Consider the following 15,000-nt stretch of genomic DNA (forward strand, 5'->3'; position numbering starts at 1 on the left):
CTCTCCCCCAAAACTATCCACCAAGATTTATACATCCATTATTCCCTCTCATTCACCCAAACCTTATGATTTTTCTTTTTCCCTATGTGTTCTGTATCATCTAAGCAGCTAAAGATTTAATAAGAGAAAGTTGTCACAAATCAATTCTTCTTCCCCTAATTGCACGGGTGTGATAAAAGATCGCACAGGGAATCTGCAAGAATTTACACACACATGCAAACAAATAGCTGCTGTCAGTTCACATGGAAGATCAGATAAGGCCATTATCTCATGTCAAACCTTCCAGTGTGTGACAAGAGCGTGAGGAAGGATATGGGGCAGGAGATAGAGGAGCAGGAGGAACAGTGTTGGAAGTCATGATGAGTAAATTCAGAAGAAAAAAAAAAAACAACCCAAATCTAGATTGCAAAAACTATCTGAAGATTTCTGGTCTAAGGGAAACCGGTGTGTTCAGAGATAATTTTGTGCCCAGTTATCTGGTTTTAATGTAGAATGTCATGAAGAAATGAGTGCATGGAGGACAGGCTGTGCTGTACCAACATGTGGCTGTCCAGTGTGAGGTCCTGGTCCTCTTCACTCAGGAGCAAGTGCTTGGAAAGGGCTTGTCCCAGATGGGGACAAGAAGTAGGTGTTGTGCCTTCTGTGATGGGGCAATTCTTCATCAGTGAGCCAAGCATGAGTCCTTTGCTGCGAGGGAGAGGAGCCTGGAAAGGGATTTTTAATAATATTTTGTATTTATTTTATACATATATAATGTATATATTATAGTAGATAATTAATAGATAACATATTTTATATGCATATATATTAAACACACATATATTGAAAAGTAACTTGTTCCTTTTGGCAGCACAATACAAGATTTGTATAGTCACTGCTTGAGCTCTCAATTGAAAACTATTTCCTATACAGACACTTGAGAATATAGTGACTCATATTTTCCTCGTGCTGTTGAATATTTTGGACCAAATCTTACCCCATCAAGATGCAGGTGTGGCAAGACAGCAAAACAGGAAAGAAATCCATCTAGAAATCGCATTTTGAGTACCAGAGATGCCATTAGGCTCAACAGGCATCCTCAGCATTGTGAACAGCCTGCAGAGAACAAGTAGGTGGTGAATAAATAAGGCAGACTAAAGACAAAGGCTTAAAATACAAGTGTTTGTGCAGTGTTAACTAGAAGGTACCAGATAGGATAAAAAGCCCACAGGATGTAAAATAACAAATTAAAAACGGGAACTTTTTAGCAGTGTCTAAGGAAAGCCATCAGGTACTCCCAGCACTCACCAGGGCAGCAGTGCTGATGGCACGTGGTGGATGAACCTCTGCCATGGACATGTGGAGACATTCATGTAGAAGTTGACACCTTTTCCTCCTCTTGCACATGTGAAAGTAGTCTAACTTCACATTCTTGCAAGCTGGGGCTAAGTTTGGGAGCAGATACTGGAGTCACAGGATGATTGAGGTTGGAAAAGACCTCTTGAGGATCATTGTGCCCAACCATTCCCTCAGCACTGCCTCGCCCACCACTCACCCATGTCCCCTGGTGCCAGATCCACATGGCTTTTAAATCCCTCCAGGGATGGTGACTCAAACAAGTAACAAATAAGAAAGTCAATGAAATAATTAGAGAAATTCAGCCTTAAATGGAAAGACAGATTGAAAGTTTTCATTCTTTGTTCTTTCAGTGATGCCTAATCTTGAATTGTCTTCCTGCAGCAAGGGAATTTGAGGCACTGAGCCCTTCCAGTGGAAGATATGTTTTTCCTTGATTAAGAAAAGAGCTTGTAGAGAAGTCCAGTATGTGCTGAAGGTGTGGAAGTTCTGCTATAGTGGAAATCTCAGCATCAATTTCTCCCTCTTTCTTACAGCATGTTTTCTCAAAGGGCTATAGGCAGATTATAGTCCAGAGGACCAAACATCACTGATTTTGATACTTGCAAAAAAAGATGCTCTGTGTTACCTTTGCATTCTTCACCTGAGAAGCCAGATAGAATTTTGAGTAGTTTGTTGTGTTTATAGTATAGGCAGAGCCTCAAGTAAGTGTTCCAAGAGCAGTAACAGGGCTTGTGAACATCTCTTAATTTCCTTCGTACTTGCTCTTTGGTTGAGATGTGGGTAACTAGAGACTCAGAAATACCATCCTGTATCACAAACTGAACAAAAAACTACAGTTTTGAAAATTTTAAGACAATCCCTTCATGCTGAGATGGAGTGGCAGGAATTAAGTGAGGGCTGTGAGATTCATCTGTGAGGCACTGAGACACCACAAGAGGAAATGGCCTTAAGTTGTTCCAGGGAGTATTAGGTTGGATATTAGGAAAAAAATTCCTCACCTAAAGGGATGTCAGGCTCTGGCAGAGGCTGCCCAGGGTAGTGGTGGAGTCCCCATCCCTGGAAGGATTTAAAAGCTTGGGGACATGGGTTAGTGATGGCTTTGACAGTGCTGGGGGAACAATTGGACTCAATGACTTTTGAGGGCTTTTTAGACCTAAATGATTCTGTGAATCTCTGACCTTTTAGCTTTCCAAAAAGATTGTATGTTTTCCCATCTCACAGAAAGTTCCACAGAGGACTGAAGGTGTTTGGGTTTGAGTTGTGTTTTTCTCCCCTGGTTTCAATTGCCTGGACTCCTGATTAATCGTTGAAGCAACATTTCCTCCACTGGCATCAGGAGTGTACAAAAGGAGAGGGGAACTATCTCAGAAATAAAAAGAACTGAGATATTTTGTGATCTCTTCCCACTCAAATGTATCCTTCAAATCTCATTCCCTCAGTCAAGGGAAATAATTTCAGTTACCCTGGTCACAGTAGAAAGCAGCCTTCTTTTTTGAATGCCTTTTTTCATTAATGTAGATATGTTTCTGAGATGAGAAACGATGTTTCTTCTAATTATGGTTACATGTAGTTAATTTCCTTTTTTTAAAAGCTCAGTGTGAAAAGCAGTTTCCTTTAAAAAGGGAGGGGGGAAGAAAAAAAGTGATACAGCTGATGTTCCTGTTGCCTTAGCAACAGATTTATTTATTAGGGTCTGAAATGACATGAGTTAATATACCACATACCTGCTGATCGGCAAACTCTCCTATTTCAGCTCCAGTTGACAATTAAGTCCTGGACAGCTACAGCCAGGGGTTAATGTTACTCATTAGGAGAACTAGGTCATTACTGGGAAATCAAGGCACTTAAGGCAGCATGGATAAAATACAAAATTCAACATCTCAAGGAGTGAGGGTTTTTATGTTAATTAACCTTATTTTCCTTTCATTAAAAAAAATCTTTCATATAGGCATATGACAGTGGATCAATTAATTTGGAAAGGAAAAAAAAAAAAAGAAGTAAGCTGTAGTTTACTTTCCTCTCCTAGTTGTCTTCATTTCCTTTGGAAGGGTTTCATTATTTTATGGAAAATTCTTATGTCTATATGATGAGTAAAAAGGGTATTAAAATTAAGAAGGGAATCATCATGGAAATCAGCTTTACCACAAGGGAATGAGCAAATAAAAGCCTTGGAAATGAAAATAAATAAGCTTTGCTAATACCTCACCTAAGGAGCAGAATATAAGCCCATCAGAGCTTGGAGATATTTAGAGGTACTTCTTTGCTTCTTTATTAAGCAGTTACATAGTTATTTGACCTTCAGAAACCGAAACTTTAGAGAACTAATTCAAGTTGTTGGCAAATATTCTATTTACAGGAAGCTGATCAGTGGCGTAGCCAACAGTAACTACTGTAGTTAGTAATTGGCTTCTGATTTCCAGGAAAATTAAATATATTCTCTGAAAGTTTTATTAAGGTATCTGAGTGGGAGTTTTAACTTGATAAGTCATAAGTGATTTAATAAGGCTCTCCTGAAAGTCTTTATTTACTAACTTTTAGCAGGCTTCATTCTGATACTGAAGAACTTAATAGGCTGAAAAAGAATTGTATTAAAATGAAACTTATTTTTTTACTCACTGCTTCCCCAAATATACTTGGTTCTTTCACTTCTACTAAGCACTCTACTTTCTTTTCTGTATTTAAGCTCTGTGGCCCAATTCTGCTTCTTATTGTGTTTAGACCAATTTGGTGTAAAACCTTTTTCCTTTCCTCTGAAGTCAAGGCTGAAACAGCAACTTACCTGCTGCAGATTGTGCACCATTGTATCAGGTGTGAAGAACCTTGTTCCCTGTAACAAAAGCAATATTAAAGCCCCATGAGTATTTTTCATTTGCATGAGATGGTTTTACACTTTCTTAAATATAATAAAAATGCTGAAAAATATCGAGATTCTGCTGGAAACGCAGAATATCACATAGAGAAACTTTCCTTCAAGTCCAGCTTGGATTGGATTTGGAGCAACATGGTCTTGTGGAAGGTGTCCCTGCCCATGGCAGGGGTGTTGGGACAAGATGAGCTTTAAAGTCCCTGCCCACCCAAACCATCCCATGATTCTATGATGCTGTGATTCCCTCTGTCCTATCCAGATGCTCACAAAGCAGCCACTTCAGTGCCATCCTCCAGAGCCTGTTAAAATAAATGCTTTAGCCACGGTTGAAAAACTGATTTTGAGTTAATGTAAGACTGCAACTGCATCACCTGGACAGTTGAAGAATATTTAGGCTTGGAACAGATGCGTCACAGATTGCCCTAACAGCTCCAGTGAGCTGGGCTCTCCCTTTTCCCAGGATGAGAAATTCATTTTATGATGGATTTTTTTTCCTCCTGTATAGTTGTGAAACCCAAGTCTTTGAGCAGAAGCACATGTAAGCAGTGGGATTGAGGAGTCCTCTCAAGGCTTTTCCACCTATGCCTCTCAAAGCAATCCTTTCTACTCCATTCACCCAATCTGGTTTTGGCCTTTCAAACCTCATCCTTCTGTCTTTGCCAGGCTCAGTTCCCTGGGCATCTCCTCACACATAGTCTTGTGCAGCAAATTTGCATCTCACTCTTCTCTAGTTCCTCAGCCTCTCTCTGTCTCCATCCCTGTCTCTGCAAGGAACCTTCCACAACATACCCAAGATGCAGTTTGCAGTTTTACTAAGTAATGTTGTGTTTGTGCTTTTTCTTCATCTTGTTCTTCATAAGTTCTGAAAAACTTTGGATGGTATTTTTCTAGATTATAGTCCAAGATAAGTCTCAGTTTTGGGAAACATCGTAGGCAAAGAGAGAAGAGGTTTCGTAATACAAAGTCCCCAGAAAATTTAGCAGATGGTGCCACCAGCCCCCTTTGTAAGTCACAGCACCCTGGACCAAAGTATGGGAATAACCTTCAAGAGAAAAAAATCAAATATTTCATAAGTAAGTGAACTAATATTCTTCCTTATTTTCACCAATAATAGGAGGGTTATATGTCTTCCATCAAAGCTGTTTTTAATTAGTTTCCTCTTCTTACTGCCACACAAGTGTTCAAGTCTCGTTGCCTTCTTCTCCTCCCTGCTCTCCTTTTCTCCATATTTTCATGTTTTTTCCCCCCTCCCTGTGTCTTCTAATTGCTGTTTTTTCTCAGCTTTGTTTGTACAAACCTAACTCAATGCACTGAGTTGATTCCTCATTCTGAAAGCAGTGAGATTTGGAGTTACTCTAATCTTGTTCAATAATGAGTTGCAGGCCTTGGTGCCAAGAAAGTTCCTGGTTGGAAGCTTCTTCCTTGGAGATCCCAAAAGGATGAGTTATCTCGGGCACCTGAGCTAATTCCTCTCAGGGTATTACTCAGTAAAGAGCAGGATGTGCTTTTTGACCCAAGCAGGGCATCTGGTGGAGCTTTAAGTAGTTGTAGCTTGGTTGTGTGAATCCATCATGGAAATCAGAGAGGGTCCTGTATGGTGGGATCACCATTCCCAGGAAAATCTGTAATAATGTAATGTAATGTAATGTAATAATGTAATAATGTAGTTTTTATGTAGTACTTTATATATAAATTTATATTTATGTACATTTTCTGTTCTTTCAAGGAACTACTTTAGTAAACTGTTATCCACTTATTACCATATTTGTAACCATCTTATGATTGACATGACATGATCTTTTATAGTTCTTTATATTTGAATTGCAGTAGAATATGTTGTGTATCAGGGCTGCCAGGGTCACTCAGATATTTTATGACCTCCCAACAACAGTAAAACCTTTTGTTCTATTACCCTTGGAGTACTAAAGGAAGTTATTTTTTTTTTAATAAACTCTTTGGGGTAGTCCGTAGCACTTGCAGGGTTTTGTTGCAAATTGAAATAAAGTGTTGTGGGGTTTTTTTGTTTTGGTTTGGTTTGGATTTTTTTTTTTATCTGAATCGTGGAACAGCCTGACTGGCCAAGCTGGAGTAAAAGAAATGAAAAGCACTGGAATGAAAGTGCATTGATTTTTACACCAAGGTAACTGAGACCAAATGATGGTCTTTGTCTTCAAAGCTTAATCTCCCTTTAGGAAATAAGCAGGAGGCTCCATGACTGATGCTGATCCTGAGATTTCTTTGGTTAGGGGACATGCAATATTTTATTTTGAGTTTTTTCTTCATGAGTTGTGAGGGGAGAAGAAGAATCTAAACAATAAACTCCCAAGGTTCTTTCTTGTTTCTTTTTTTATGAATCTCTTGTAGATAACAGGAGATAGGAGAAAATGCTTTTCCAGCGTAAAGCAAAATGCCACCCATTTTTCTCAGGCCAGCAATTTGAACAAATCAGAGGGTAAAATACACACTCCTCACTGTAAATACGTCATGGGCTCTAATAGAAAATAAAACACTGTATTTGCCAGTACTGTTTGGCTGCTTTTTGCCTCTCTAGTGCTATTTTTTTAATTCCTTGGCTTGCAGAGGTGTTCTGAAAGCACAGGCAAGGATCAGGACTTTTTTTTTTTTTGCTTGTAGGACCTACAAATTGCCAGCTAAAATTTATTCTGTAGGGTTCTTTTTCATGCAGAAATATTTTCTTCTACTTGACTCCATTTTCTGTGAACTGAGGGGGTATTAAATATTGTGGTAACTTTTGATGCTGATGATGCCAGACAATGTTTAGAGGCACAATTATAGCAAAGACATTTTGTAGAGCAGATCAGCTGAAAAAGAAAACTCACTGGACTTAACTACATATTTACAGTCTACCTCAGACTCATCTTGGAAATGTAAAAAGATAGAAAAATACTGTGATAAATTGAATAAATGGAAAGCAATTAACTTTTCCTTCATGTTTGCATTTTCATAGTTATTTCTTTTTTCCGTGTTTCTTTTCTAATTGTGCTTTTTGACAGTAACATTTCGTTTTTTGCGTTTATCATAAGCACTGTTACCAGAATTTGGTATTAGAATTTTAATTTTTTTTTGTCCTCTTCTTTTCCTCTCATAATCTTAACATAGAAAATGTATATTAAAGTCATTTGATTTAGGAGAGTCTTCTGTCCTCTGTGAAAATAATTACTGGAATGTATTACATTTCATGTATTGAATAGGCTTGTAACATGAGTCCTCTTCTTTAAGAAGAATATTATTCTCCTAAAGTATTTACTGACTGCGATTTTCACCATATTTTTGTAAATGAAAGCTCCTCTAAGACCATATCTTGCAAATGGGGAAACCTGGGCATAGCGGTCTTGTGGGAAATCAGTGTCAGGGAAAGACCAAAATTCTGCAATTCTGTAATTCTCTGTTTTCAAGGTGAGGTTTATCTTTTATGGCCACATTTCTACTTTCTAACATTATTTGATTATAATAAACCTGTATTCAAATTTCTCTGAGCTCAAGATTTAATGTGAAATATCAAAGTGTAATACAGTGCATAGTATAATGGAGGGAAAAATCCCTGATGTTATTCTTTAGATTAGGTTTGGATGAAGTGAAGCCTTGGCTTTAGTTCTGTAGGGTGTGTGTAGGTCTTCTACTTAGCCTGTATTTATCCTTCTCCTCCCTGTGTTTGATATGCCATACTTTTTTAGTTTTCACTATATTTGTTTTCTCTTCTTGTGTTTTCCTTACTCTTTGATTTGCTTTGCCCAGTACCTCTGTCATGTTTGATGCCAGACTTGCTCCTAATTACTTCACTTTCCCAAAACAAAAGGGTCAATGTCATCCATGTCAAGGTCTGTACCTTGGAAACCTCATTTCCTTTATTTTTAATTATTGATTCTGTGCTCATGGACTTGCCCAGCCCCTCACACATTCCCTGTGCTCTGCTCCAGCCATGCTGGCTGATGTCCCCTGTTCCCTTCTTTTCTCCCAGGATCTCTTGGCTCTCCAGTTCTTGTTCTCCACGATTGCTGCCCAGCTTCATCAATAATGAGTGATTCTTCAGTGACCAGTTTTATCAGCTATTTTCTAGCATTCATTGTAGGCAGGCAGAAATCCATCTTTTACCTCTTGCTATATGTCCTAACAAATTTTAAAAAATATAAAATGAAAATGCTGCTTCAACTTCTGAGGATTTTGTGCCATTTCCCACCTTTGCCCTTCTTATGTGAAGGTGATTTTAGGGGAGACAGAAGGAGCTGCAGCCAGTAGGAGCTCCTTGGATTTCAGGCACTGTACAAAGTGATATACAAATTGTGCCTGCACAATTAGGGATTCTCTCCCGCTGAAAATCTCCCATGCTAAAATGTTTTAAGATTAAGATCAACCCTTTTAATATTGCTTTTGTAGCTTTTTCAGAATGTGTAGCACCTTAATGGTGGGACTCAATGGTCTTCAAAGTCCTTTCCAGCACAAATGATTCTGTCATTCACAGAGATGTCACCACAGGGCTGTGGCTTTCACAAGCATTACATGGTATTTATAGAATATTTTCTCAAATATTAAGACTTTTTCCCCTGGATTTGCACTTTTTTTTTTAACTGATAAATGTATTAACCCCAGCTTTTAATATGTATTTTTAATCAACTGCATTTATTTTCCCCCTTTGAGCAAGTTCTGCTTTTCCACAACTCTTCCACTCCCTAATTGCATTGCTATATGTGCCTTTCTCCAAATACTAAATAACTGTGATTATCACCATGCAGGATAAGTTTACATATACTTAAAAAATTAAAGTCAGAGAAGACCATATGGGTCTCTTACTGAATTTCACCCAAATTCAAGAGATGAATATTCATTGAATAATGTAAAGGGCCAAGTTCTGCTATTTAATTTTTTCTTTTTTTTTTTTAAGAATGTGTCTCACATCACTGGTTAGGGATGTGGGTGAGGATAACACCAGTTTAGGTGCTCTCCATGTACTCTGCTTCCAGTCCCAGCAATGGGTAAGGCTCGAGGTCTCAGGCTGAATTCCCAAAATCCCTGAAGAGCAGAAGGGTGTTTTGGAGAATGTTGCCTTTGATTGTATAGAGGAGCATCATCATAGCGTTCTGACGTTGCTTTTTAAAATTACTTTAGGCTGAAAAGTGGGATGTCAAGTCATCAATTAATCCTGACAGCATCCTTCTGTGGTGAAAAAATAATATTGTCACACCCATTTTATGAGCAGAAAATCTGAGGCAGAGATAATAATAGAGGCTCAGTAGTGGTGGTGCTGCTCCCACAACACTCCCATTCCCTGTTCAAGGACACTTCTCAAAGTTTTATATCAGATTACAAAGAGAAGTCACTAAATCAGGATGAACCCTGGGCCATGTCCCCCTAGCCAGATCACTAAACCTCAGCCAGTTCCTAGGAGAGACTTCAGATGTCTCTCTTAAATTGTGGGTTACAGTCAATAATAAAAAAATCCTGGATAACAAGAGCTGTGTAGTATTTGAATATGGAGATTGAATGTTTCCAAGGCAGGGCTCTCAATCTGAGCACAGGTGTGGTGTCTGTGCCTGTTTTGTGGCATTCCAGCTATAATTTGGTCATTCTAATGTTTTCATGTTCTTAGAATGAAATTTAGAGCATATTCATACCATGCCTAGTTCTTATTTTTCCTTTACCAGATGCATATCGAATCAAGTGAAAATACAAAAGCATTTCAAATACCTCAACTAAACAACAAAGCCAGACCCTGGAGTCGCATTATATTGATTTTTCCTCAAACATAATATCTTAAAAGAAAAGTTTGCATTTTAATATCAGGCTTTTATACGGTTTTGCAGTTCTTCTTCAGGAAATGGAGTATATATAATTAATACTGTTTAATAAAGCTCAAAAATGCAACAGATGCAGCCAAAAGTGCACATCATTTTGAGCAGATCTTTACAGAACAGACATTCCATATTGTGTTCATCTTTTTCCACGATCACTGCTATGGCAATCTGGTGTGTTTAGCAGTTGTTGCTGAGTAAGGCAGACTGGATTGTATATGATTTTTTCCATGTCAGCCAAGAAACAGAGCTCTCTCCTTTTTGATGCAGCAAAGAGGTGGTCTTGTACTGTTTATTTGTTTCTACCAGGGGCAGCTAATACCTACAGTATTCTGCAATAATAATAATACACTGCAGCCTGTAGGTGCATGGTCCTGGAGGTTTCTGGAGGTCTTAACTGAAAATAAAATGCTTGTGAAGAAGTCACAGGAACTGATAAAGTCACTTCAGATAAGTGAGCTCCCAAATAGAAAAGCTACAAGATTTACAAAACATGTCATTAAAATCTGGGAGTGTCACCTAAAAGGGAAACATTTTATACTGGGGGTGGAAGGAGGATCACCTACATCAGAAAACCCGCAAGAGAGGCTCCAGTGCAGAGGAAACGTTTCCCCTTTCAGTATTCCTTCTGGGTGCCAAATTTTCCTTCTGTTCTTCCCCACCTATTAAACAAAGCTGCAACTTCCAATTCCTATCAGTTTTCCTAAATATGTGCAGCTTATGTGGCTTCGCCGAGCTGTAAGGCTCCGTGTTCTCCTGCCAGCTCCTTGACAATGTGGCTCCAACAGCATCCTCCACTTTTGGCTGCCTCTGGGACCCCTGGTCTCTTCTGGAAAGCAAGAGGGAAAGCATATCCTTTGCTGGAAGGACTTTTTGTGACTGCAAAGCTGATAGCAGGGCTGTGAAGAGCTTGGAAAGATCCCTGTCGGCGTCGTGGCTGTCGAGTCTGTCGGCTCCGCGCGCGGGGACGCGCCGGTCCGCCGGGATGAGCTGAGCCGGGGTGGGCTCGTGGCATTGCTCACAAAAGCCTGTCCAGGGGAAACTGAGGCTCAGGGGACACTCTGTCATGAATTACACCAACTCCCAGCAGCGTAGAACTTTTCCTTGCAAGCATTCGTAACGGGGATGTTCTTTTCCAGCTAAATCTGAATCCATGCGATCCCGTGTTGGCTCTTCGAGCTGGGCATTTGGAGGGAACTGAATACTGGCAAAAGTTTCTGCACAGAAGTTACCTACCAGAAACAGGTGGCTCTTTTAAGCATGAGGATGCAGCAAACTAATAGTCAAAGATCTGAGATCTTTGCAACTGGGAGAAATCCACCCTCCAAACCAGTGCTTGTGTTGCTGGAATTGCTGTGAAAACTCCTGGTTCACAGATGTGAAACAAATTACAAGGCTTATGCAGTTGCATTCCTCCTTATTATTGGGAACAAAACAATGGAGGACTTCTAAAAGCGATTATTGTCTGGCGTTATTTTAAGAAAATGTGACTAATTCTGAAAAGTCCACAATTCCTGGAGGTTTCTCAGCCTAGGGAAGTCACATTGATTATAAGATTAATTTATTTTAATTCCCTAAACCAAAAATATTGACTGAATGAGAAATTAACACGTGCAGAGCTGCAGATGCCATTTGGCTTCAGATTTCCTGAATGATATAATTATTAATTTTTCATATACTAGTGTGAGACCTACAGATTTCATTCTACAAAATTACTCTGTGAAGAAAGACACTAGGACAGCTGAGATATAGATTTTTTCCTTAATACAGGAAGGAAAACGGTGGAATTTTCTAAATAATAAATAAAACCAAAATATTTTAAAGGCATATGGTGCACATCTGTTGAAATACAATAATTTAAAGCAGAGTAATTAAATGCAAGATATAATATTCACCTTAGAGTGAGGAAATTATCTCATTCCATTTTTAATATAACTTAAGGAATTTGGGAATTTTAAATCACTTGTGGTACCTTTTGAACCTTTCATTCTGTGCTAGTAAAGAAGATAGGTTGGAAAATTGGGGGGTTAATTTATTTTTACATAACCTAACTTGTGTTTCCTGTCATTGAGTGTCAGGCCCATACAAACCTTTAATATTATCTTGAACTGAAATTACAAATAACTACAAGTTTCTTATATTCTGTTTTAATTTACAGTTAACTCCTTAAAAATCTAAAGGTAGAAAATGCCTTGTGGTAGTTTATTCCTTTCTTTACCTAAAGCACCGAATGGATTGAAAGCTTTTAATGAGTATAGCGTGAATTCCTAAAATTCCCATTTGAGAAATCCTGTAGGTTTAGGAGGAGTTTTTGTTTAACCTGTTTCTCCTGAAAGAAAAATAATTGTAATGGAAGTCATATACATGTTTTTTTGGATAGGGAAAAAAAAAAAAAAACAACAACTTTTTTTTTTCCTACCCATTTTATAAACTGACTTTGCCTTCAGGTAGGTGCTCAGTCCTTCTCACTTTCAAAGCTAATAATTTGAAGAGTAAATGCATTGTTTGAGGACAGGGAAGAGATAGAGAAGAAACTGATGAAACTGAGTTTAGACCCCCAAGTGCTGCACTGAGGAAAATGTTCAGCCATGCAGGAGAAGCAAAGAGGGAAATTATTTGAATAAATTTAGTCTCCAAAAGTACAATTTTAGAGGAGTGGCATTCTGATAAATAAAAAACCTCCCATAATTTCACAACTAAATGTAGACAATGCTGAGATGATTTCTGTTTGTTTTAAGGGAACATGACAAAGATCCTGAAACTTTCTTTAAAGTCCTGATGAAGCTGAAAGAGCAAGATCTGCCTTTCCATGTGTCTGTCCTTGGAGAGACTTTCAGTGAAATTCCAGGTACCTTTCCTTTTTTTCTTTACTATAAGGTTACCATAAAGTAGATAATTCCAGAAGTAGTTTTCATTTTTGTATTTTTTATCTTAAAGAATGTGCTTAAAATTTTCCTAGTTGTGAAACTAAATACTATTGATACATTGTAAAATTAAAATTATTAAAGACAGTAAGCATTTTTTATTTTACTTGGCAGGGCAAGACCTTATTTATGACTTGTGGTTCAGTAACACTTCTGTATTTATTTAAACAGAGAGATAGGTGTGGGTGATTGCATGGTTCAGATAGGAAGCAAAATCTTTCAGGTCAAGGTCACTCATGAAATCCAGACTGAGATTTTAGCAGGTAAAAACACTTAGTTCCCTCTCAAATGTGAGGTTAAGGACTGCTGTGGAGAGCTTCTGGTTTGTATCTGGCATGAAAATGGTCATTAATCTTTAATATTTTTATACCACTCTTTTGGACAGTCCTTCCATTTCTTGGCTTCTGCAGAACCACAACTCATTGAACAGTTTCACCTGTCTGGAAAATAAATAGATTTTATTCAGGCACACAGTTTTGTGTCTGAGATATTATGGCAATAAAGAGAATAATCAAATCCTGTACTGTGTGCACTTGTAATAAATTAAATCTTTTAAAAATGTACAGTAATGACAAGTGAGTGTCAAAATATGTGATGTTTTAGCTCATATGTGTTTTCCAAAGTGTAGACTTGCATCCCTCAGCCTCATCAGTCTGTAAAAATAGACTGGGATTAGTTTATTTGTCAGTTCTGTCATATCTGTTGCCTGCTGGACTGGTGATATTTCAATTGGTTTAGTTTTGATTTTGCTGTTTTTAAGACACCAAGAAGTTGCTCTGATCCAAATAACTTTTGGGTCCCCTACTGAGACACAGCTGTGTTGGAAAAAGAGGCAATAATTCGGTAGCAGGAAATTCTTCGTGTTTTCTGTCCACTTCCTTTTTAGACAGTTTTCTGAAAGCCTATTCTTCCAGGCAAGCCTTATCACAGATCCCAAGGCAACGTTGCTTTCCAGACTGAGCACACCAGATTTCTTAGAAGGAGAAATTTCTAAGGAATATGTGACAGATAGGAATATACGATGGTGCGCTGCGGGAACAGATTCTATTGACACTCATTTTGGATGTTGTTACATATCTCATTTGTGGCTTCAGTACTTATGAATAATGTAGATCATCCTAAATTTATGCCAGTATATCAAATCTATATGCCGCACCTCTTGTCTTGTCAATTCATTCATCCTCGTGTATAAATAGAGTCTATAGAAGGGGCAGCGTGGTGAAATGTGTCTCAATCACCATGGATCTGATAGGGCCATACTCATACAAATGACATATGCAGGTCATTGCTAACAAGCACCAATAAAACCTGTTGCACATACTTTACTGAAAATCTAGTTAGTAAGGTTTTTGCAGGTCCTTTTTTTTAAAAAAATAAATTGTTGGCACTGCGTTTCCGCTCCCTGCAATTTTGGGACCAAATTCCCTCATTATTGTAAATGTCATGTTTACAGTCGTTGGTGACAGAAAAAGTGGATAACATGTTTCATAATTCGGCAATAATTCATGTAGTTGAAACACCCATTTCTCAGTAGCTTGCTGGTTCAAAGCACAAGCAAATATCCAGTAGGAAGTTAGGAAATGTGTACTTTTCAGTCCTGCTAAAGTTTGGCTTTGGACTCTAAAGGAGTGAAGAGTTACAACTTAAGGGTTTAGACAAATGTGCTGTGGAGGGGTAGATCCTCCCCAGGGGAAGAGAGTGAAGAGCTCTGTGACTGACTCTTGTTTGGGATTTCTCAGCAGTGAGGAGGGAAAGCTGGCAGTGTCCCAGTGATAACCAGAAGTTGCTCCTTATGAGTGGAGTTGTTGTGTCTGTCTCATCTTCGATCGTCACACACATCGTACAAGCACCATTTCACTTGGAGATTTCAGGCCATTTCCTTTCATTGGTGCTCCTCTGTCCAGTGGTGTAAGCTGCACTTTCCTTGTGTGTTTATGGTCCATCAAATTTTGGCTAGACAGTGATATCAGGGAGCTTGTGGGTGAGGCCACTGCAGACATCTGAGCCTGGTAGCAAGAACCAGCATCTCTGTCCTTACCCTAATGCTGCCCCAAACAACCTGCTG

The 15,000-nt window shown here is 38.6% G+C and overlaps 1 protein-coding gene across 30 annotated transcripts in view; it reads left to right on the forward strand.

Moving 5' to 3' along the window:
- Window positions 1-15,000, forward strand: part of QTMAN (queuosine-tRNA mannosyltransferase) — a 188,653-nt gene that overhangs the window by 147,912 nt on the left and 25,741 nt on the right. For all 30 annotated transcript variants that reach the window (XR_014956468.1, XR_014956466.1, XR_014956467.1 and 27 more), the window contains one exon: window positions 12,750-12,859. Coding sequence is in view for 27 of the 30 variants with exons in the window: in XM_077784897.2 (XP_077641023.2) it covers window positions 12,750-12,859 (110 nt within the window). In the remaining 3 variants the exon portion in view is untranslated. The remainder of the gene's footprint in view (window positions 1-12,749; window positions 12,860-15,000) is intronic.

Source organism: Lonchura striata, chromosome 7 (assembly GCF_050655825.1).
Source record: "Lonchura striata isolate lonStrDom1 chromosome 7, ASM5065582v1, whole genome shotgun sequence".
NCBI lineage: Eukaryota > Metazoa > Chordata > Aves > Passeriformes > Estrildidae > Lonchura > Lonchura striata.